Below are 25183 nucleotides of genomic sequence, written 5' to 3'. Positions count from 1 at the left end.
CTTTTTCATACCAAATCGATCGGATAGCTCACTGGTGAAACAGTATTTGACATGTCTTAACTAGCTGGTATCGGATACAACTATAGACAGTAAAATAGTCTGTACGGCCTTGACCTTTCAACTTACCTTCGTAAAAGAAACCCCATGGCGGAATTGTTACTGTCCTCCCCCAAGCTGCTGGCTGTGCTACCTCGGCTGTGACCTCGGGCCACATTCATTGCCCAGTTGATGAGGCTTGTAGGGTACTGGCGGTCTTCACTCCCTGAAGATAAGAATGACGGTGAAGGTGAAGCTCGGCTGAGCGGTGGTAGCTGTTGTTATTGATGATGATGAGGAGGATGATGACGATGGTGGTGGTGGTGGTGGTGATGGTGGTGGTGGTGGTGATTCTTTCTCTGCATATTTTTTTTTTACTTTTTATATTAGCAAAGTTCGAGAGTGAATTCTACTCATAATTAAACATTCCTCTTCTAACCAAGTTTAAGTGAGTTTTGTTTAAAAACAACAAAAACTAAAAATTAAATGGTACTATTTCATGAACAAGGGGTCCCGATAGCTCAATTGGTAGAGCACTCAAAAGAACCGAGATCAATCCCGGCTGAAGTCGAGATATATTTTCACACAACCCCTTAACCCACCATGTCCAACCAGCATTGACTGGGTGGCTGGGTCTGTTGGATCTGGCGGAAGTACTTTTATATAGACTAGCATCCTACCCAAAGGGTGCCAAGAAATTGCTATTGTCCATTTCACGCTATAGAAATCGGGATCAACGCCGACTCCACTGACTCTGAGGGACTTCGCGTAAAATCCAAGTAGACGGAAGAAAATGTCCCTTCACCTCCTACTTGTCCAGTGGGGATGTACAGTGTCGTAACGTAAAAAATGGAAGATGCTTTCTTTAGTCACCGTTTCTCTCGGAAAAGACTATAATAGTATATACATCTTGCTTTTTAGGAAGCACGGCTTTGTGTTCTACTAGTATGGTTCTGGGGTCTGTAGGTCCAGGGTTCGAGTCCCGCTGACTGAGGGTGGAGCAAAGTAGAGTCTTTCGAAAAAAAATATTTACCTACTCTCATTTCTTATCATACTCAGATGCAAAATGATCACCTGACTAATGCCATTGGCGTCTCTGTCAAAAGTAGATTGTGATAGCGTCTTACAGGTGCCACATTTTATCCTATGTATTGAGTGTTGTTGTTGGCTTGGAGCACTTTGAAAAGTGCTTTGAGTACATTGTTACATTGTTGTGCGAATTAATTTTCTAGCAAATTCAGGCCCATCGATTGGTGACCAAATAATAATTACTTGGGACTGGAACCGTGACCATCCTAAACTTATAGATAGTATGCAGATGACGTCACTCAGGCCTTTGTTATTGTTTTTGCCATCCGCGTTTGTGAGTTGTTCTCACTAAACTGTATCAACCAGACTATAAAAGTTCATGGTTACACAGAGTTTGTGTGTTGGTCCGTTATACTTCCGGATGGCAATGTTGTGAACTCCTTGGCCAAGCGCATTCTATCTATAGCCTGTCACTGACCAAAAAAATGACGCCAAAAGACAAGTCTTTGGCCACAAAAGAAAACAAATCGTGAGTTGTATTCAATAGTTCAACTAATGGGATCACTTCATTTGTTTCCTTGAACACCACTAACGACTCGCCAATAGGCGTTGCAAAAACCTTTTAAAAAATGGCGTCAAAATATAAGTCCAAGTGGGTCCTTGCGTAGCCGTTAACTTATAGATAGTTCGAAGATGACGTGAATCGGGTCTTTGTTATTGTTGTTTGCCATCCGCATTCATGAGTTATTCTCACTAAACTGTATTCACCAGACTATTATCAATCATGTTTACACAAAGTTTTGTGTGTTGGCCAGTTATACTTCCGGATGGCAATGTTGTGAACTTCTTAGCCAAGTGCATACTATCTATAGCCTGACACTGGAAACCACTGGTACTTGTCTTTTGATGTCATTTTTTATGTTTCTGCAGCGCTTAGTGAGTTGTCGTTAGTAGTGCTGAACGAAACAAATTATCCCGTCGGTTGAACTACCGAATTCAACTTACGATTTGTTTTCTTTTGCGGCCAAAGACTTGCTTTTTGACGTCATTTTTTGGTCAGTTTCAGGCTATAAGTTTACGATGGCTTCGGTCCTAGTGTCAAGTCATAGGTTAAAGATGGCTACCCTGAAACCCCATTGTTGTTGCTATTGTTCGTTTCACGCTAAAGAAACCGGGATAAACTCTGGTTCCAAGGGCCTAAAGGCTCTGAAAGACTACTTTTCTATGTGACAAACACGTTCCCTTTAATAAAAGGTCACGTTTTTACCCAATGCAACCTTCTTATCAAAACGACCGAGTTCGTTGAATACATTAAGTATGTTGTTTGAAATAATATAATTTATGTTATTTTGTGAACTCTTGGTGGTAAAACCCAACATTATTGTATTGCTATATTGCGACAGCAATTACAGAACAGGACTGATTACACGGTATTAGATAAAGGCCATAGTTGAAAAGAAAAACGTAAGATGAAAGAAGAGAGAATGAAAGACAAAATAAGAATCGAAACGAAGAAAGCGTGACAGAAAAACAACGTTGAAGAGAAATTCCATTTAAATGAAATTTACGATTATTATTATCATTATTATGAAAACAAATAAAAAACAAAAAACAAAAAAACAAAAAAAAAAAAAACACTTGTGAATTTTAATGCCATCGGGACAAAATTGAACAACGACAATGGAACCGATAATAAAGCTATCTTATTGAACTGAGACATTTTTATGCTTGATTTAACAAACAAAGACATTGATGAAAATATTGCTTTATTGAATGAGACATTTAAGGACCGCCTATTGTGGTCGCACGCACGGTTCTTGAGTTTCTCATTCATACTATCATTTTAAGTAATATTTCAGAGACATAAGGACCACGAAGCCGGAGTTTATAACTGCCGTACTCTGGAAAAAATCAACTCGTTTTTAAACATTTGGCCAGAAACCTCGTCCTTCAAAATATTTATCAATTTGAATTACCCTCATCTTGGGAAAAACTCCCAAACCTGGGAATTCACGAAATCCCAGTCTTGAGAATTTTTCCTCAAGATGAGGATCATTTAAATTAATCGATATTTGAAGAACGAGTTTTATGGGGAAAATTTGAAATACGAGTTTTTCTAGGGTTAAAAATAAAACTTTGTAGCTCCGGCAAAATTTGCAAAATTTTAAAACGTCGAATGCATACAGCTTTGCGTGATCAATGCTGCTCAAAACATTTTTGCCAGTGAGTTGTCACATTCTGAGTAAACAACTGCACAAATATTTGAATGTCAAAAAATATTGAATATATATGTATCCCATTGTGAAAATTGAGTATTATGTTGGAGTGAGCTACTAAGATGAAAAAAGAGTTTACAGCCAAATTGATAAGAATCAAGAAATATCAATAGTTTTGGGGATTTTTTGTTGTTGTTGTTTTGTTTGTGATTTTGGTTTTAAAAAATATTCTATGTGGTTTTTTTTTTGGAGTTTTTATTTTATTTTTTTTTTTGTTGTTTTTTTTTTGTTGTTGTTTTTTTTTTTTCTTTTTGGCCATTTCTATTTTGTTTTATTTTTCCTTTTTTTAAATGTGGGCTTGTTTTCTTCTTTTTTCTTTCCTTTTTTTTTCCTTTTTTCCCAGGTTGATCTCGATACAATACCGTTTTGAACATCTGACCACATAAAGAAAATAATTTTTCTTATAAGTTACAAAGAAAGAAATGAAATAAGCAAATATTATACGAAGCTGATGCCCTGGATATAATTCTGATGATATATCAAATAATCTACCCGAACGTATTGTTAATTCCAAATCTGTGAATTGATTTTAAGAACAAGGTTGATGACCAGTTCAATAACAACTTAACACACTGTTCGAAGTGAATTAAGGACTTTTCACTTACATAAAGGAGTCGAAATTGTTAACACTCATGTGCATTTCCGAGGGATTATACTCGCTTTGTTTTGTTTTTGTTTGTTTGTTTTTTTTTTTCTTTGGTTTGTTTTTGTTGTTTTTCTTTTGTTTGTTTGTTTGTTTTCTATTTTTTTAATGTTCCGTTTTCTTTTTTCTTTTTTCTTTGTTTGTGATGTTTTTGTTTGTTTTTTGTTTTGTTTTTTTTGTTTTGTTTGTTCAATTTTCTTTGTTTTGTTTTGTTTTGTTTTTGTTTTTTCACCTTTTTTTCACAAACAAAGAGGCTCATGAGAGCCTGCGTTAGTTCCAGTTAATCATGACAAGGGCTATGACTAGTTTGAAAAATGAAAGAATATGACCACTCCAGAAAAGAGCAAAACACCAACTAGGATTGTTAAGGGCGATTGTTACGGGCTTACAAAGCTGCCTCAGTCTACAATATGGACAATACAAGCAGAAATAGCTAAAGGTAATCAATAATTATATTGTTTGCATTTATAAGACGCAATTAGACCAATTTTATATTTGAATTATCGTAGTATAATCATTTTTACTGCTTTTGTTTATAGCTGAGGTAGGGTTTTAACCTTTAAACTTCCCTTTGTCTATTTTACTCTTTTTTAAGAAGTCATTTGAAGCTATATTGGCAATAGAGCCGGGGGTTATACGGACGATAGCGACTGCTTGCTACCCTCTCAAAAGAACGCTAATCTATAGCAAAGTACTTCACCACTAGATCTAACGGGCCGAGCTACCAAATAAATGATGGGTGGACAGGAGGGGGGGGGGGGGGGGGGGGCAGGGGTAAAAATCGGGACCACCCAGGAGAGATCTCGGTCCCTTTGCGTGTGAAGCGACTAGCTAAGCTATTGAGATCCCCAGCTTCTGTATGATTCTGTTTTTGTTTGTTTTGTTTGTTTGTTTGTTGGTTGTTTTTTGTTTTTTTTTTTTTGTTCTGTTTTTGTGTTCTTTTTCTGTTGTTGATATTATTGTTGTTTGTTTGTTTGTTTGTTTGTTTGTTTGTCTTTTATTTGGTTTTGTTTTTTGTTTTTTTGTTTTGTTTTGTTTTTCTTTCTTTCTTTGCTTTGGTGCTTCGTCGAGGATATAACAGTGTATCGTTTTCTCAATCATTCTCGATCATTCTCGAGAAGGCAGTTTGCAATCAAACAAAACAGATTATGATAACCTGCCTAATGATACTTTGGAGTTCCCTATATACAGTTGTTAGAGCACTCGCTTCACGCACATCTCACATTATCGATTACAGGTGCAGTCGATATTATTTTTCTGACTACACCTCGGTCTACTCAGCAGTGATTAGGTACCTGGGTCTTTTCGATCTGCCGGAAAATACTACTTTGCTGTAATCTGACATCATATTAAAGTGTAGGAAGCAGTTTCTATAGATAGTATGCGCTTGGCTAAGAAGTTCATAACATTGCCATCCGGAAGTAAAACGGACCAACACACAAAACTGTGTGTATCCATGAACGTTTATAGTCAGGTTAATACAGTTCAGTGAGCATTACTCATAAACGCGGATGGAAAAAAACAATAACAAAGACCTGAGTGACGTCATCTTCGAACTATCTATAGATATTACTAAGTTGACGTCACTCAGGTCTTTGTTAAAATTTTATTTTTTGCCATCCGTGTTTATGAGTAATTCTCACTAAACTGTAGTATCAACCAGACTACAAACTTTCAAGCTTACACAGTTTTGTGTCTTGGTCCGTTTTATTTCCGGGTGGCAATGTTGTGAGTTCGATGGTGAGAGAATGTGAGTAAAGAGTCTTCTCCAATGACTCAACAATGCGCCGATCAGAGCGGGACTCGAACCCAGGACCTTCTGATCCGAAAGCGAATGTCACACCACATAGACCACATAGCCGCACAAACACAATAAATTCAATTTTTAGCACCCAAACCACCCCGACTTTGGACAACATGGACGATTCCTGTTTATTGTATTACAAGCCAACAAGCAGATGTGCCGCATACCTATCTGTCATCTGTCTGGATTTCAAGTGATGTAGTAATGTTTTTATTGGGTTTTTTTTTTGTGTGTGTGTTATTAGCTGAAGACATGTTGTGAAACCGAAACGTTCCGTGCTTGTTATTTCTTTTTCGAAGCTCCTGTACTATATTCATTTTTGTTCATTACATACAAGACTTTTTTTTACAGTTCATAGGTTCTAGTAGCTGAGTATCACTTTGGCTCCCAACTATGCGCTTGGTTGGTTCTCGAATTTAACCATTTGAGCTTTTATATAGCGCAAATTCCACTAAACGTGCTCAAAGCGCTTTACAGTGGGTCCCTGGCCAACAGCGACACTTAACATTGAGGACGGGACACGACGCCTGTTAGACGATATTACAATTTTTCGGACAGACAACGCTGTTAACGTCCAGGTACTCATTTCACACCTGAATATGGTGAGAGAATTTGAGTAAAGAGCCTTTTCAAATGACTCAACTATGCGCCGAGAGAGGCTCGAACCCAGGACCTTCCGATCCGAGAGCGAGTGTCATACCACAAGACCACATGGCCGCACAAACCATTTGACAGTAAGAATTATCATTGTGTTCAGGATATTATTACGCCTAAAAACTATTTATAATGGGACAGCATAGCTCAGCGGCATGGTCTTTGCTTCGTACCTGAAAGGTACCGAGTTCGAATACCCGCCGGGTTGTGTGGCCTTGAGCAAGTCACCTAGCCTTAGCTCACTTTGTGGCGCTGCACTGCGTCTTACGCCTGGATTATTCCATTCTTCCCTTGAAATCGATCCTAAATTTAAAAAAATCCCCCTTAGGGATAAATAAAGGGAATTTATTTATTTATTTATTTATTTATTTATTTATTTTGGTCAAACCGGATACCTGTGAGAAAATATTTTTTGAACTCCTACGATTTTTTTCACAAAGGATAATAATAATGATATAATTGCTATTTTGCTATTGTAAAATTGAGTTTTACAAAGGGGTATAATATAGGGACCTACTTATCAACAATAACTAAATAGAATTGATTCATTAGGCATGGGTGACGATGGTCTCAACTTGTATAAGACCCGTTTATATCAGAGCGAATTATATGTCATAGATTTAAAGTCAAAACGACAAGAAAAGAGAAATTCAAGTTCTTTTTAGCTTTTTCTTGTTTGTTTTAGTTTACTCTGTTTGTTAGTTTGTGTCTTGTATGTTTGTTTAGTTTAGGAGGTATTTGTTTGTTTTGGTTTGTTTTGGTTTTTATTTTATTTTATTTAATTTTTTATTTTTATTTTTTTTTTTTTGTTTTTTGTTTTTTGTTTTTTAGTTTATGGAACTATTTTTAATTCGTCTCGTCTATAAAATGTCAGATTTAACCAGATTCTTTTTTCGGGACTATATTTTTAATTTTCAACATCTTGCTTCACTCCGCCTAAATACAGTTTTGAGGCGATATATGTCACATAGAGTAGATAACATATCGACGCGCACATATATGTAGGCCTGATAAGCGAACACAATTGTGGGCCTTGGTTTCACAGCATTTCCATTACAAGAATGAGACAGACCATAACAATTTGGGTTATCAGACCTGCAAATAAGTACACGTAAGATATCAATCAAAAGTAGTTGAATAATTGATTCATTGGGCATATTATTGTATATAACAATCGTAATCAAAAATAGATTAAGATAGAAGAAATAAATGACTAAGACATTATGTAAACTAATCCAACATACCTGGGAATGTTTTCTCTCTCTGTATCCTATTCAACGTTCCAGGCTTCTTGTTGTTAAATTCCGCCGCCGACTGAGACCTATCTTCCATATGATGAGATCGAATATTATTCAGCTCTTCGCCAAGGGAGCTAAGCCTCTTATGAAGATCGCCTTGCGCCGCCGTATCGACAAACTCATCTTCTATGAATGAGTTATCTCGGCTGTAGAGGTCAATGTCAGATGCCGTCACCTCATTTTTGGGATCAACGATCCTCACTTTTCTATTTTTAGCAAGATGACGTCTGAATGGCTGTTTCTTTGCTTCCATTTCTTTCAGCCTGTCTTTGACTCGAACCACCGTTGCTTGTTTCATAACTTTGTCAACACCCCTGCGAAATTTTAACAGTGTAGGCGATTCCTCCGAAAGCATTGTATAGTTAGTTGGTATCTTATTTTAATGACAAAGTAAAAATTTCACATTTGATATTTTCAATTGTTGCACACAAATGAACGGGTTTTTTTTTAACAAAATAATTGTCCACTTTTTTTCATCCTGTATAAAGAGGTTGTTATAGACGTCTAGATATATTTATCGATGGTATACTGTAAAGTAAAAATCTCATCCGTTCTGCCTACCAAAATCCAGCACTATGACTAATCGTTAACGTTTATAGTCCATAAGATAAGCATGGAGAAAAAATACTTTCATAATTTGGTGAAAACCGACGCATACGTATTATTTGCAGGCCTGTTAATCGAACGTTATCATGGGCTTGATATAACGTTGTCGTGAACCTGTTTTTCTTCGTTGGTTTGAGAATATTTCCATTACAACAATGAGCCCATAACAGTTTTGGTTTTCAGAACTGCAAATAAGTGTACACCACCTTTCAAATTTTTTACTTTTTAAATTTAAAAAGGTCTATGAAAGAGAATTTGGTGGAAATTGATCACCTCTCAAAAGGTTTAAAGAACTGAGTGACGTCAAAATCAATCACGCTATAGAAATGGTTCGCATTTAAGTGAAATACATACCACTTCTGAACACTGCCAGATCATTCGTACTAACACATTTTACTATAAAGGTTTATTTCATTGCTTTATAATTATTGAATAAGTAATTTTTAGCGCACCACTTAACTACACGAGTTTGCATGATAAAAATAACGAGTTTGAAAATCAATAGACATGTATAAATACCTTGATTCCATCCCTCTAAATAAGATTCTTAGATATTTCTTCATCGGTTAGTTGAAAAAAAAGCTTCATTTTGCTATGAATTTAAATTATCTATTGTGATAGTTTGAAAATATTTACTTAATCGTCAAAATGTCTCACGTGGAATTTCTTTTTTTTTTTTTTCTTTTTATTAGATTTGTATCCATACGCAACAAAAGATTATTTAGCAGCCTTTTGGACCTTCATCTAAACCAATAAAATAATATACGATTCTTTCATTTCTTTGTATTTATTAAACGAGTTATTTTTATCGTGCCCAATAGCACTACGAGCTTGCGAGTATGTGTTATTGCACGCTAAAAATATAACGAGTTAAATAAACGGATTTATTTTACCCCTCTCCCTAATAAATAGCAACGCGTAATGATATGCTTACAATAATTTTGACGTCAGATTATCAAGCGTAAATTTCACTAAAATTCCGGTTATTTTTTAAAAAGTATTATTTAAGTGTTTTTGAACATGTTTTTTTATTCAAGAGTGACAAAATGGGAATCGATTGAGGGGTTTAATAAATGATTTCTTACACTCTTTCGTTTCGGCATTCGAATTCTGTTCCCAACGCGCACTCACAAGTTCTTGCAGCGGTTGGGTATAGATAGTATGCAGATGACGTCACTAAGGCCTTTGTTATTGTTTTTGCCATCCGCGTTTGTGAGTTGTTCTCACTAAACTGTATTAACCTGACTATAAACGTTCATGGTTACACAGAGTTTGTGTGTTGGTCCGTTATACTTCCGGATGGCAATGTTGTGAACTCCTTGGCCAAGCACATTCTATCTGTGTTGGTCCGTTATACTTCCGGATGGCAATGTTGTGAACTCCTTGGCCAAGCGCATTCTATCTATAGATAGAATGTGCTTGGCCAAGGAGTTCACAACATTGCCATCCGGAAGTATAGATAGAATGTGCTTGGCCAAGGAGTTCACAACATTGCCATCCGGAAGTATAACGGACCAACACACAAACTCTGTGTTACCATGAACTTTTATAGTCTGGTTAATACAGTTTAGTAAGAACAACTCACAAACGCGGATGGCAAAAACAATAACAAAGGCCTGAGTGACGTCATCTGCATACTATCTATACGTCCGGAATTCCAAAACACAAGCGTGTAAGAATCGTATATTATTATACAATAGGTGGATAAAATGTGTATTAAATTGATTCAAATCTATATTAAACTATTATGTCTCTACTAATAAATTATAGGGTTTTATCACATTAGGGGTGAAATAATGTGTATAGGTACTTATTTATAGTACAGAATTAGGCACACCGGTCGATATATTATTTTCAATACTAATGAAATAAGTTGGTGACACGTTTTTGTTGATTTTTTTTTTAAATGAGCAATGATCTACACGGGTTCAATTTGATCCAAATCAATTGGATTCAGTAGTCTGATGTCACGCCGCCGGGCAACGACGGCCATCTTGGTTCTAAACAAAGAAAATCATTACTTTTTATTCTTCATGCTGGCTAGAACTTTTCATACGCCTTTAGATCAGAATGTGTAAAAGTCAAAACATGATCAGATTTGTATTTTTTTTTCTTCTCTGGATACGCTTTATGCTCGTCGGGGAAATATTTCATACGGGCGTCCGCCATTGTTCCGATAGTTTAGAGCCAGTGTTACTAAGTTACCATGCGTCATAAGGAAGGAAGTGACGTTACGACTGTTGAAGAGGATTGTGTAGAACACATTACTGTATGTTTTTATCTAACAATGTTCACAACAACAACAACAAAAAGGATATTGTCAGAGCAATCAGAAGCATGACAAAAAAAGCAAGGAGAACAATAATTGTCACTAGGGTTGGTCAGTCGGGGAACAAACATTTTAGATATAGATAGAATGAAGTTGACGTCACTCGGGTCTTTATTATTGGGGTGTTTTTTGTGTGTTTGTTTGTTTTTGTTTTTTTGTTGTTTTTTTTTTTTTGTTTTTTTTTTGTCATCCGCGTTTATGAGTAATTCTCACAAAACGGTATTAACCAGTCTATAAACGTTTAAGGTTACAAATAGTTTTGTGTGTGTTCGTCCGTTATAATTCCATGTGGCAATGTTGTGAGCTTCTTAGCCAAGCGCACGCTATCTATTGTGTGCCACACATTTTGATATTTGAGCCATTCATTTACCATAGTGAAACACCTGTTTTCATGATTAACATTCATTTTTTTCACTTGGAAAACCTTATGTGATTGGACATGGTAAAGTTGAAAGGTGGGTATCGAGATGATATTTTACATTATTTATTAACAAAACTGTGGAAACCACGTTTCAATTATAGACCTTCGTAATCAATAATCATGGAAATACTTGTAAAAACAGGGTGACTAAATATTATAGAATGACAGAAGTTTACGTTATTTAGCTCTAGGCTATTGTTTTCAGATCGCTATTTTGGATGATTGGTTCTCATTATGTCAGACTATAAACGTGAAAGTTTACACATGGTGTGTTTGTGTTGGCAAGGAGAATGGGTGTGTATTTTACCTAAACTCATTTCATCAATAGCACTTTGAGACAATTAATGGTAAAAAGAAAACGGAATTGTGTAAAATTATTGAATTCATCGCACAGGGTTTAAGTTTTTATTTATTTATTTATTTATTTATTTATTTATATCTATATATTTTTGTTCTTAAAATAATGGTAAATAAGCTCATTACAATTTAATTTCTACTTGTATTGAATGAATGAAGTGACGTCACTCGGTTCTTGTCGTGTTGTTTTTAGGCCGTCAGATTAGTTCTCACTAAATTCTCTCCCAAAGTCGAGAAAAGTTAAAAGTTCAACATCGTACCGCGTGTTGGCTGAACTGGTGAGAATGTTACATAGCAGCAAGCAATACGTTTATTTGTGGCAATGAATTCTAATTTTCAACACCAAATTAGTTCTGGTTCACAATATAGATACTTAGCACTTGGCTAAGAAACTCACAACATTGCCACACGAAATATAAGTAGAACGAAGTTGACGTCACTCGAGCTTTATTTTTTTTATTTTTTTTTTTGGGGACATTCACGTTTTTATGAGTAATTCTCACTAAACTGTATTAACCAGACTATAAACGTTCAAGGTTACACATAGTTTTGTGTTGGTCCGTTATATTTCCGGGTGGCAATGTTGTGGGTTTCTTGGCCAAACGCACAGTATCTATAACAGATCAAAACACAAAACTATGTGTAGCCTTGAACGTTTATAGTCTGGATAATACAGTTGAGTGAGAATTACCCATAAATATGGATAGCAAAAAAAAAAAAAAAAAAAAAAAATTAAAAAACCAAAAAAAAAAAAAACCCAATAACAATAACCTGAGTGACGTCAACTTCGTTTTATCTATACTGGTATGAGGCAATAGATATGTTTTACGTTAACCATTTTGCAGTGATCATTTTGAAACAGTTGAAATGGTCATAAATAAGAAATTTTACTTTTTTGCCCACTAATAACTTTCATTAATTTTTCTTGATATAACACAAAATGTTGGTGCACGTTTTGCTAACTCCGGCTACTATAAATTTAATTTTCAACAACCTAAATAATACCGTTTTGAGGTGATGGGCACATATATTTCCTTTCCCAGTAAAATTCAATTGGTATAGATAGAATGCGCTTGGCTATGAAGCTCACAACATTGCCATCCGAAAGTATAACGGACTAACACACAAAACTCTGTATAACCATGAACGTTAATAGTCTGGTTAATACAGTTTAGTGAGAATTACTAATAAACGCGGATGGCAAAAAACAATAACAAAGACCCGAGTGACGTCAACTCCATTCTATCTATAGATAGTATGCGCTTGGCTAAGAAGCTCATAACATTGCCATCCGGAAGTATAACGGACCAACACACAAAACATTGTGTGATCATGAACTTTTATAGTCGGGGTAATACGGTTTAGTGAGAATCGCTCACAAACGCGGATGGCAAAATACAATAACAAAGGCTTGAGTGACGTCATCTTCGAACTATCTATATATAACCTTTATGTCCAGGATATATGCTATGAGGTGAATGCGGTTATCACATATTCTGTCCCTTAATTTTAACCAACACAGTGAATACTTTTAAGAGGACAGCACACATGTAAACATTTGTTTTTAGGGATCGATGATTCCTACGAGTGTATAAAATTCACAAAATCACACAGATCATTTTAAAAACAAGCCTTAACACCGAGATACCAGTCCCGTGTGGAGAGGTCATTGTAATTTTTCTTTGTTCACAAACTAAGGGACCGAATTTGGTAAATAATGCATTCACTCAATAGAAAGTATAAACATACTCATGAGTAACTAAAAACTACACCAAACTCACATAATATGATCAACAGACCCAAAATGAATTATCCTTTTAAGAAAATAACAAAGTCCAAATATGATCCTCCGTCTCAGAACGGTTTACACCGGAACGACGTATACTTATTTGCAGATCTGATAATCCAAATTTTTATGAGCTCATTGTTGTAATGGAAATGCTTTCAAACCAACGCAAACAACTGTCCACTATAACAATGATAAATCAAACCCACAATTCGTTTGTCTGTCGGACCTGCAAATAAATGCACGTAAATGATCCAAGTATTGGAGTGATATGGGTGCTGAAATATCCATTCGATTCATAGTAAAAATATTAAACATGGGCTAATTTTATTTTGCGTCTATTAAGTAGAGTAAATATAGTGTGTCATAAATTCCATTAACCCAGCGTGAACGTATTTGCAGGTCTGATAACCCAATTTGTTAACGGCTTACTGTTATTGTAATGGACATACAATATATTGTCCCTCGCAGTAATGTTAAATCGAACCCACCATTGCATTCGCTTGGTAATCAGACCTGTTTATCCGTGCACGTCGCATTAACCAAAAGTTTAAGGTTTCTGATTATTTTAACTCTCTCATTACTAGCCATTTCAAAATTTTTCGTCAACACTTCGTCCCAGCCCAACACAAAATAGATTTTTCTTACTCAAACCGAAAATATTCAAGTACATTCTAATTCTATACATTATATTGTTCAGTAAAAGGACCTCTACAACACAGTGTCACGTTTTTATAACATTAACAAAACGTTGTGATGTACAAAAGAATTAACCAGAATGATCAAATTATTGGTTGCACTGTAACGAATGTGATGATTTTCCCATGATTGGTAAGAAAAGGGTTAACAAAATTTTCCCTTTTCTTTTTTTTTTTTTTTTTTTTTTTTTTTTTTTTTTTTTTTTTTTTTTTTTTTTGTATTCACGTAACTCTGTCGTAACACCAGATTTTTTACACTGTAGGTCACAAATGTATTTCAGTAGACTTTAATTCTAATGAGAATATGAATGATGAGTTCAAGTATAACATTGCCCATAGTCCGTCCATTGGAAAACGATTGCAATGATTTAGACACATTATGGTAGAGTCACTACGATTATTGATCGGTTTATTATTAGAGGTATTAGGCGGATTATCCTCATTGTATTAATTAATTGCGATAATCCAATGCACTGTATGATAAAAGGTATGTACCTGTGCGACTATGTGGTCTTATGGTATGGCACTCGCTTTCGGATAAGAAATCCTGGGTTCGAGCCTCGCTCGCTCGGCGCATAGCTGAGTCCTTGGAAAAGGCTCTTTACTCACATTCTCTCACCGTACTCAGGTGTAAAATGAGTACCTGGCCGTTAACAGCGTTGTCTCTGTTGGAAAAAATGTATTATCGTTGTATCGTTCTTTATGTTACATGTTGCTGTTGGCTAGGGACCATTTGTAAAGCGCTTTGAGCACATTTAGTGGATATTGCGCTATATAAAAGCCTTTTCTTTACCTCGTAAAAGTGTATTTTCATTAATTAATTTAGTAACTATCTATCCGTTTAATATGACGCTATCTGTATGTTTCGAAGCACTTTCCGCCACATTAAACACATTCAAATATCCAGTTACTCCTGGGTTGACGGGGGATCCCAAAACGAAAAATCTTGACCTCCCCCGGGATCCATTTCGGTCCCTTGTAATGTGAAGCAAATTCTCTTTTACCTGGGGACATCTTGAATATCCATTTATAAAACAAAATGTTACAGAAAGGGAAGGAAGCGAGTGGAAAATTAACAATATATTTTTTTAAATTTCAATGGACGTTTTTTTTAGCTTATTTATTAATTAATTAATATATTTATTTATTTATTTATTCATTTATTTGTCATTTATTTATATATTCTTAATGTTCTTTTTTGTTTGATCATAACACAACTGTGTGGGTCAAAAACTATTATTACAGAAAGGAAACAAAGCGAGTTTCTTACAATTGTTTTGATTATATCATTATCATTACATACATCATTATTGTCTTCATCATCATCATCATCATCATCATCATCATCATCATCATCACCATCATCATCATCATAATCATATCATCACCATCATCATCAGCAGCATCATTATGAATGTCTACAGCATTAATATAATTAAATTAACTAAATATAACCACAATTTTGAAATCCTCCATGCTTACATTTTCGAGGCGCTTTACAGCAAGTTTACTTATTTCAGAAAATGATATTGTAAATGGAAACATAATATTGTCATATTCAGGAAATAATTCGAATCTGCCGAATTTTTGTTTGGTTTGTGTTTGTTTTTAGTTATAATGACAGATAAGGCTTTCCTGTCATTGTGCAGTAGATTATCCAGCTCTCATCGTAAAACAGAGGGTGCAATGAACCGTGTATCTGTATCGGGATAAGTCCTCCTTGTACCGCACTATGAACCGGCTGCTGTTGTCCTGCCCACGTCGATTCAAATCGTTTACGATAATGAAGTGTGAGAGGGGATTAGGATCCTTCAAATAGATTTGTTGTACACTCTATTATAATAATATGTGACCCTTCGCCTCAAAACGGTATTAAGTCGGGTTGATAAAGATGTTGAAAATTGAATTTATAGCCAGAAATATCAGACGTGTGTTGAGTTTATATGATTTATTGAGGAGAATGACAACCATATTTTAAGGTGCGAATGCCAACAATTTATATTTTTGACCAGTTTAACATTTACTTCGGCTTTTAAGCATCTGGTTCGTTCCACATAATACCGTTTTGAGACGATGGTTCACATATAGTAATTATAGTCAGTGTAACATGTAGATGTTTTTATCGTTTATTTCCAAGGGTTCTCAAATAAGTACACGCTGATTTTTCACTCACACAAGCTGGGTGGTCCGCCAATAGTTGATAGGTGGAGTTGTGGATGTGTTGTTTTATTTTTTTTTTTTGGTTCCATTTATCTTTTTTCTTTCTTTTTTTTTTTTTTTTTTTGCTATTTTTTGTTTGTTTGTTTGAATGTTGTTTAAAATTTGTTTTTTTGTTTTTTAAGTGGCTGTTTCTTTTTGTTTTGTTTTCATATTTTTTTTGTTGCTTTTCCTTTTCCTTTTGTTTTCTGTTATTTTATGATTTGTAGTTGTTTGATATTATTTGTCTTGTTTGTTTGTTTTTCTTTTGTTATTTTTGTTTGTTTTGTCTTGTTTTTTTTTAATTTGATTTTATAGAATTGTGTTGTATCGTAATATGCATGTGGTTATAACGTACCGATTAAATGCCTATACACTTTTTAACGTGCGTGTATGTGGTTCGGTTATAACATGCCAAATAGAATGCCTACCTTAATTCTTTTTACTGGCCATTAATCGAACGGAATCGTTACTGATAAAGAAGTCTGAAACTGGATCTAATGTCGGTCAAATACATTTGTCGGATATTCTATTATATCTATAAAAGTGTAATATTAAAGCTGTTGTATTTTTTAGGTGTTCTGCTCACTTCTCACACAGCCTGGATGATCAGCCAATAATATTACACTGTACTAGTAAATGCTACTTCTTTTCCTTGGGGGGGGGGGGCGGTCTCGCTTTTAAATAATTAAATAATTTAGCTTTTATGTGAGCAATATCCACTAAATGTGCTCAGTGCGCTTTAGAAGGGGTCCCAGGTCAACAGCAACATTTTATATATAGGACGGGACATGCCACCTGTTAGGCGATATTACAATTTTTCGGTCAGACGGCCAGGTACTCATTTTACACCTGAGTACAGTGAGAGAATGTGAGTAAAGAGCCGTATCCAAGGACTCAACTATGCGCCGAGCTAGGCTCGAACCCAGGACCTTCCGATCCGAAAGCGAGTATCATACCACAAGACCACATAGCTGCATAGCTGCTTTTTCTTTTGTGTGATTACATATTTAGTATTATTTCGGGAGGTTTTTAGGTTCGATTTTGTGTTTGTGCTCTAGTCCTATTATATATAGCATGTGCTTGGCTAAGGAGCTCACAACATTACCATCCGGAAGTATAACGGACCAACACACAAAACTTTGTGTAACCATGATCGTTTATAGTCAGGTTAATACAGTTTAGTAGAATTACTCAAAAACGCGGATGGCATAAAACAATAACAAAGACCTAAGTGACGTCAACTTCGAAATATCTATACTCCCCTTCTAAACAATAGGTCTCTGGTTTGACTCTCGCTCCGGGTGGCACAAGATTGAGGTCTTGACTCATGTGTAAAATGAATATCCAGGTGTTGTCTCTGTCGAAAAGAAAATTATATCATGTCATATCTCATTCCACATGTTAAGTTTTGCCGTTGCCTTGAGACCCATTGTAAAGTGCTTTTAGCACATAATTTAGTGGACATCGCGCTGTATTTTAACTCTCTCCTTACCAGCCATTTTCAGAATTTTCCCTGAATCTTCACACCCACCTAATACAATTTTTTCTACTCAAACAGAAAGGAACAAGTACATTCTATACATATAATTGTCCAGTGTCTAATTTTTATCGCTAGAACAAAATATTTTCTTTATAATTTGTGATGTACTAAGGATATGAGAATGAGAAAACTGTTGGTTGCGTCGTAACAAATTGTGACGATTTTCCTATGGATGGTAAGGAGAGGGTTAAAAGCTCAAGTTTTTCTAAAATTGAGCTTTATATAAATTGAGCTTTATATAGGGCAATATCCACTAAATGTGCTCAAAGCGCTTTACAAGGGGTCCCTGGTCAACAGCAACATTTAACATGTAGGACGGGACATGCCGCCTGTTAGGTGATATCATAATTTTTCGGACAAAGACACCGCTGTTAATGGCCAGGTACTCATTTTACACCTGACTTCGGTGAGAGAATGTGAGTAAAGAGCCTTTTCCAAGGACTTAACTATGCGCCGACGAGGCTCGAACCCAGGACCTTCCGATCCGAAAGTGAGTGTCATGCCACTAGACCATAGCCTCTCGTTGTTATGAACCCAACTACCTCGGTTATTCATTTGCGAGGTCAACGAGCTGTGTGGATTACGAACGTATGGAACTATTTTACAAAACAACTTGTTTTTCTGAGAGACATTTCGCTCAAGGTCTAACAATTTGACCGGTGAAAATTTTCATCGTCTCTCCTCTATGTTGTTCTTATGACTGACTTATACACTCTGTTTAACAAAGTCAATCAATCTAAAAGATAAAAGCATCCCTTAAGTACACTTAAGACCATGAGCAATGACTTTTACCGATGATGTTGTCAGATTGTTCTATTGATTCCTGCTTTATTGAGAGAATGCGTTTGCTACCTGCTTCAGTCCCTGGGTTAGTAATTGAGTAATTATTAAATTGAGCTTTCTCATGTAGCGCAATTCCACTAAACGTACTCAAAGCGCTTTACAAGGGCTCCCTGGCCAACAACAACATTTAATAAGTAGGACGAGACATGACGCCTGTTCAGCGATATTACAATCTTTTTCGGACAGAGGCAACGATGTTAACGGTCAGGTACTCAATTTACACCTGAGTAAGGTGAGAGAATGTGAGTAGGGTCCTTGGAAAAGGCCCTTTACTCACTTCTCTCACCATACTCATGTGTAGAATGAGTACCTGGCCGTCAACATTTTGTCTCTGTTGGAAAATTTGTAATCTCGCCTAACAGGCGTCATGTCTCGTTCTACATGTTATGTGTTGCTGTTGGTCAGGGACCATTGGTAAAGCGCTTTGAGCACATTTCGTGGATATTGCGCCATATAAAAGCTCTAGTTTGTTTTTGTTTTTTATTGGACGTGATAAACGGACGCAATCGCCGACAAAGAAATCCCCTAATACTTATTTGGTAATCATAAAAAAGGTGGTGGTGGTGGTAATGTTAGTTTGACTTTTTTGTTTGTTTGTTGGTGAGTATGGTGAGCACATGTGAGTAAAGAAAAAAAACCCACAAAACTTGAGCTTGTATATAGCGCAATATCCACTAAACGTGCTCAAAGCGCTTTACAAAGGGTCCCTGACCAACAGCAACACGTAACATTTAGAACGGGACATGGCGCCTTTTGGGCGATATTACAATATTTTTCGGACAGAGACAACGCTGTTAACGGCCAGGTACTGATTTTACACTTGGATACGGTGAGAGAATGTGAGTAAAGAGCCTTTTCCAAGGACTCATCTATGCGCCTAGCGAGGCTCGAACCAAGGACCTTCCGATTCGTAAGGGAGTGTCAGCCTACAAGACCACATAGCCGCAATGTGAGTAAAGAACATTTACCAGTAACTTAACTTTCCCCCGCCCAAAGCGGAACTCGAACCGCAGACCTACTGCTCACAATCTGAGTGCCAAACACCAAACCACAAAAAAATCGCCCTCAGAACTTTGTTTGATCTGACGCCCATCTTCTTCTTCTTCTTCTTCTTCGTTCCTCTGATGGACATCTATGGCTGCAGTCCGATATCTGCTATGAAGTCTGTGGTCCGCTTTAGGTCCTCAGCCTCACCATAGAGCTTTGTGTTGAGTGTTGTAGGGGTGACCCAGTGGTTCGAACGTTGCACGTTGTATAATGGGCAATCCATAAGCACATGTAAAGTGGTTTCATGGTCGGTTCCACATGGGCAATAAGGGGTTGTTCCAATACCTAGCTTTGTAAACATATGTCCTCTTAGTCTATTGTGTCCTGTTCGGAGGCGGAATAGAGTGACTTGGCTACTTCGCTGAATGGCATGGATTGGATCCTGCTTGTTGTGTTCCAGGTGTGTGTCATTCCTTTCTTTGTCTATTTTTAGCTTTATTATTTTCTTTTGCTGATGGTAAGTGATTGACGACTTCGGTTGTTCCTTTTGGGCTTCTTCTTTGGCCAGTTGATCGGCAATTTCATTTCCATATATACCTACATGACTTGGAATCCACTGCAGCACAATTTTTCCTGTTTTATCAGATAAGCCCTCAAGGGCCTCCACAGTGTGTGCGGCTCCTGGTAATTTTCAATAGACCGGAGAGCATCATCAGAGTCTGTCAAGTAAACCACATTTTCCCCGTATATTCTGTGATCTCTGGATAGTTCTTTTGTTGCATTGAGGATGGCTTTTTCTTCAGTTTTAGTACTTGTGCACATTGAACCCACTGATACAGATATTTTTGTTTCTGTTTTATCTGTCCAGTGTATGAGAGCACCAGCACCTCCATTCATGAGGGGGTCGGAAACTGAGCCATCTATATAAACTCTTATCCAGTTGGTCATTGGGTATTTTTTATCGATCATCTTTAGGGTTTGAGCATTGTCATTATTGCTTCGAATGTTTTTCTTGTTGATGGTTATGGATTTTTGTTTCTTTTTCCACGGTGGTGGTTTGAGATTTGGGACACTGATTTGGGCAATATCTTCCTTTGGTGTCACTTTATATTTGCTCTCTAGTTTTTGTCCCAAGGCGATGAAGTTTTCCCTTTTGAGTCGATTCTCTTTCTTTTCCATTGTACTTGGATGCAGTGGTTGGGATTCCATGAATTTTATCTTTGAGAATTGTGTCATTATTTTTAAATTTCGTTGTTCTTTGAGAGGTTTTATTCCTGTGTGGGTTTCCATCTTGTGAATTGGTGTTGTTTTCATTGCTCCAGTGATCACGCGTAGGCATTGGTTTTGGACTTTTTCAACCTTTTGAAATTGAGCCTGTGAGCACGTTCCCCATGCCGATATGGCATAGTCTATTGCAGGTCTTACATATCCAAGATATGTCTTCTTCAGGACATTTGAGTTTGCTCCCCATTGCGTTCCAGCAAGTTTTCGGAGAAGCTGCATTCTCTTGTACCCTTTCTGTTGACTTTCATCTATTTGATGTTTCCAAGTGAGTCGAGGGTCAAATTTCACTCCTAGATACTTAGGCATAAGGTCTTCTCTCAGAATCTTTCCATCCAAAGTTAATCGCATAGATTGCTTTTTGGTTGATAAGCTGAATGTTGTGTATATGGTTTTATCAGCATTTACTCTTATACCCCAGTCTTTTGTCCATTTGCTCAAAGCATCAAGAGTCATCTGTATCCTGGCATTTGCAGTACCAATATTTCTTTCAGTGCAACCCCCGTGTGGTGTCCGGGGTCCCTCAACTGAGAGGGTCAAGAATAGCCCAACGTCAAGCCAGCGTGTCGTAAAAGGCGACTAATGGTGTGTGATTCCCCCATCTTTGAGTCACCTGGTCCTCCAGGTTGGGGGTTGGCAAAGGGTTAACACCCCTTTCCGTTAAACTCAAACCGTTACAGAAACACAGACAGACAAAACAAATCCTTTTTTTAGCTTGGGCGACCGAAGAGTTTCTGGAATTACAGAATTTATGAAGGACAACAGACAAAGCCGAAAGGACTCTGCTGACCCGATGACGATCCAGGCAAAACTATTTTATATAGGTAAAAGACAGTTACAGAGGGTATAATTTTGCCTCAACTTATGAAATCTTTGTTATTGTTTTTTTTGCCATCCGCGTTAACGAGTTATTCTCACTAAACTGTATTTACCAGACTATAAACGTTCAAGGTTACACATAGTTATGTGTGTTGGTCCGTTGTACTTCTGGATGGCAATGTTGTGAGTTTCTTAGCCAAGCGCATACTGTCTATATGTTTTCATGGAATGCAAATGGCCTTCGTAAATTTGTGGCCTGATACTGACCAACAAACGATGTCAAAAGATAAGTCTTTGGCCACAAAAGAAAACAAATCGTGAGTTGTATTCAACAGTTCAACCAGTGGGATCACATCAAAATATGGGTCTGAGCGTAGCCATCGTTATGTATAGCCTGATACTGAAATCCAAAAGGACTGACAGTTTGACGTCATTATTTGGTTTTTGCACCGCCGAGTGAGTTGTTAGTAGAGCTCATGGAAACAAGTCATTTCATTGGTTGAACTATTAAATATAACTCACGATTTGTTTTCTTTTGTCGCAAAAGACTGGCATTTTGACGTCATTTTTTTGTCAGTATCAGGCCATAACTTTACGAAGGCCACGGTCTGAGTGGGTTTTAGTGTCAGGCTATAGATAGAATGTAGTTGACGTCACTCGGGTCTTTGTTATTGTTTTTTGCCATCCGCGTTTATGAGTATTTCACACTAAACTGTATTGACCAGACTATAAGCGTTCAAGGTTACACACGGTTCTGTATGTTGGTCCATTACACTTCCGGATGGCAATGTTGTGAGCTTCTTAGCCAAGCGCACACTATCTATAAGTTCACGATGGCTAAAAATGCCGCTCGAAGGGGTATATCTAATTTTTATCACAATAGACAACATAGAATATATTCGAAGTTAGATGTGAAAACGTTTTCTTTTTTTTTTTTAAGGAGAAAAAAAATGTAAGGAGGGAATCAAAGCTTTGAAAAATAAATAGAATATACTGTCACAACTAACAATGAATACATTTTTATAAATCATCTTCTGTCTATAATATCATATCCTGGTCACGACACCATATGAACTTAAATTTGAGCTTTTCTGTGGTGCAATATCCACTAAACGTGCTCAACGCGCTTTACAATGGGTCCCTAGCCAATAGCGACAATTAACATAGAGCTCAAGACTGTTAGGCGATATTACAATTAATTTTTTTCCCGACAACACTGTTAATGGTCATGTACTCATTTTACACCTGATTACGGTGAGAGAATGTGAGTAAACCTTTTTCAAGGACTCAACTATGCGCCACTCAGAGCGAGACTCGAATCTAGGAGCTTCCGAAGGGGAGTGTCGTACCACAAGACCACATTGCCGAACCAATTGATAGGTAAACTAAAGTAAAGGACAATGCGGAGAAGGACAACAGATAAGATAGGAGGATGATAGAAGATGCACCAAAATAAACCTCCCCTATCCGTAATGGGAGATTCCAGGGTTAATCTGCGATTAGATAAGCCATAGATAAAGAAAGAGGGGACTAGTTCAAACAGAGAACAAATGTTGATTAAAAAGCAATATACTTGTCTGAGAATACTTCGGTATTTGGTGAAAAACACGTATTCAAAATTTTGGCCAGAAAACTCGTCCTTCAATTATCGATCGATTAAAATGACCCCCATCTTGTCAAAAACCCTCAAACCTGGGACTTCCGTAGAGTCTAGGCGGTGGCAAATACTTCTCTGCCGTCTGTCTGGAGTTTTATTGGGGTTTTTTTTTTATAGACTGAAAAAGGGTTTTGAGCCCGAATTGTTACGTAAATGGTATTTTATTCTTTTTTTTTAAAGCTATTATATTAATCAGTTTTGTTCATTATTTGTTAACATCGTGTTGTGTTATCATCCAGACTGAATCAAAAATATAAAGAGTATATAAAATGCTAATGTATGGTTTATTTCTGGTCACTGCACAGTTTATTCTGTATATATATATATATATTATAATTGTTAATAATAATATAATCTCGTTTTAGATTATGCGTTACCGAAAAATAACATGTATCTTAAATATTAACGAAAGAAGATTAAAACTGTTTTTTAAATTCGGAAGAAACAACAACAAGCAAACAAAAATAAGTAAATTAGCGGTAGGAACTAAACTGTCATAAAATGATAAAACACATTTTTTTAACAAATTTGGCCAGAAAACTGTTTTACTCAAAATATCAATCAATTAAGAAAAGACCATTTTTGCTAAAAGTCTCTAGCTTGACAATTCTTTGCTCTAAGACAAACTACTATATTCAAGTTTAGAAACGTTACTCCTACAATTAGTCTTATGATATGGATAAATTGGAAAAAACAATATATGAGAAAATTAAAGAAAATAATATGTTCAGCAGAGTTGAGCTTATTTCATTTGAAAGTGTGAAACAATCTATCTATCAATTTTTAAAAACCATTTTTTAAAGAAAATCACAGAAGACTGGTATGGATTCCATAAAAATTGAGCTGAAATATTGATTGCACTTGATGAATCATGAATAATTTCATTGACAAAAAAAATTATTATTATCATAGTGATAAAAAAACCAACTTCGAAGTGAATGCAATAACTAAATATTGAACTTCCCGTCACATCTTTCTCCATCATTGTGTAATTATTGGATCTGCCTTAATGACTTCAGCTTTGAGCTTTATTTTGTTTTGTTTGTGAAACTATTAACGGCGCTTGCAAAAGTCACCCCACCCCTAACGTTTTGTTCCACATAGGAGACGATCGATGTCATCTTGTTTCAATTTCAACAAAGAAAACAAAAAGTCAAACAAAATAAGATCCAGGCAAAACTATTTTATATAGGTAAAATACAGTTACAGAGGATATAATCTTGCCTCGACTTATGAAATTAAATGCGTATTATTAAACAGCAAGTTTTGTATTCATTTCGCAAGAGGCATGTTCTTTCTTCTCCGTGTAACTATTATAGTGGGCCTAGCTCCTTTTAAGACTTCAACTTGAACTTCAATTACATCACCAGCAACATGCACATTAATTCCATGTCTGTCCATATTAATTCAAATTTGTAAAATGTATTTAAAAGAAATATTTTAAATATTGTCATAATCATTTATAAAAATACCTTATGAAAAACCCAATATGATGCCAAAAGACATAAATAAAATACAATAAAATAAATTTAAAAAATAAATTTATAAAATAGATTCCCCTTATTCATCCAAGGGAAGACTGGAATAACCCAGGCATAAGCCGCAGTGCAGCGCTGCAAAGTGAAATAAGTCTAGGTGACTTGCTCAAGTCAACACAGCCCAGCGAGTAGTTGAACTTGGTACCTTTCGGGTAGAAAGCAAAGATCATATCGCTGAGCCACGCTGTCCCAAACAAAATAAATACAATTCCTTTGACATAAAACCGTACAAATAGTTAGTTTGTTAAAAACAAAATATATAAGAATTAACAAAACAAAAAAATATTGAAATATGAGATCATTGAAATAGTGATTGCAATCCAGTCAAGTTACATCATTGACTTTTTGAGTGGTCCATATAATATGCAGATCTGCCAACTGT

At 36.2% G+C, this 25183-nt stretch overlaps 1 protein-coding gene across 2 annotated transcripts in view; it reads right to left on the bottom strand.

Annotated features, from left to right (window-relative positions):
- LOC144970430 (uncharacterized) overlaps positions 1 to 14302 on the bottom strand; it is a 43009-nt gene extending 28707 nt beyond the window's left edge. Inside the window, exons 1-3 of one of the 2 annotated variants that reach the window (XM_078910059.1) lie at positions 14266 to 14302; positions 7687 to 8218; positions 127 to 262 (exon numbers count right to left, since the gene is read on the bottom strand). In XM_078910059.1, coding sequence (XP_078766185.1) covers positions 127 to 262; positions 7687 to 8095 — 545 coding nt within the window. In that variant the 5' untranslated portion in view covers positions 8096 to 8218; positions 14266 to 14302. Of the gene's footprint in view, positions 1 to 126; positions 263 to 7686; positions 8219 to 14193 lie in introns of both variants that reach the window. The other variant, XM_078910060.1, reaches the window with a different exon arrangement.
- Positions 14303 to 25183: the final 10881 nt, after the last annotated feature.

Source organism: Berghia stephanieae, chromosome 4, assembly GCF_034508935.2.
Source record: "Berghia stephanieae isolate SIO BIC M18660-M18661 chromosome 4, UCSD_Bste_1.3, whole genome shotgun sequence".
Classification (NCBI taxonomy): Eukaryota; Metazoa; Mollusca; class Gastropoda; order Nudibranchia; family Aeolidiidae; genus Berghia; species Berghia stephanieae.
The sequence above is the reverse complement of the archived record's forward strand: the minus strand, read 5'-3'. Positions and strand labels throughout refer to the sequence as shown.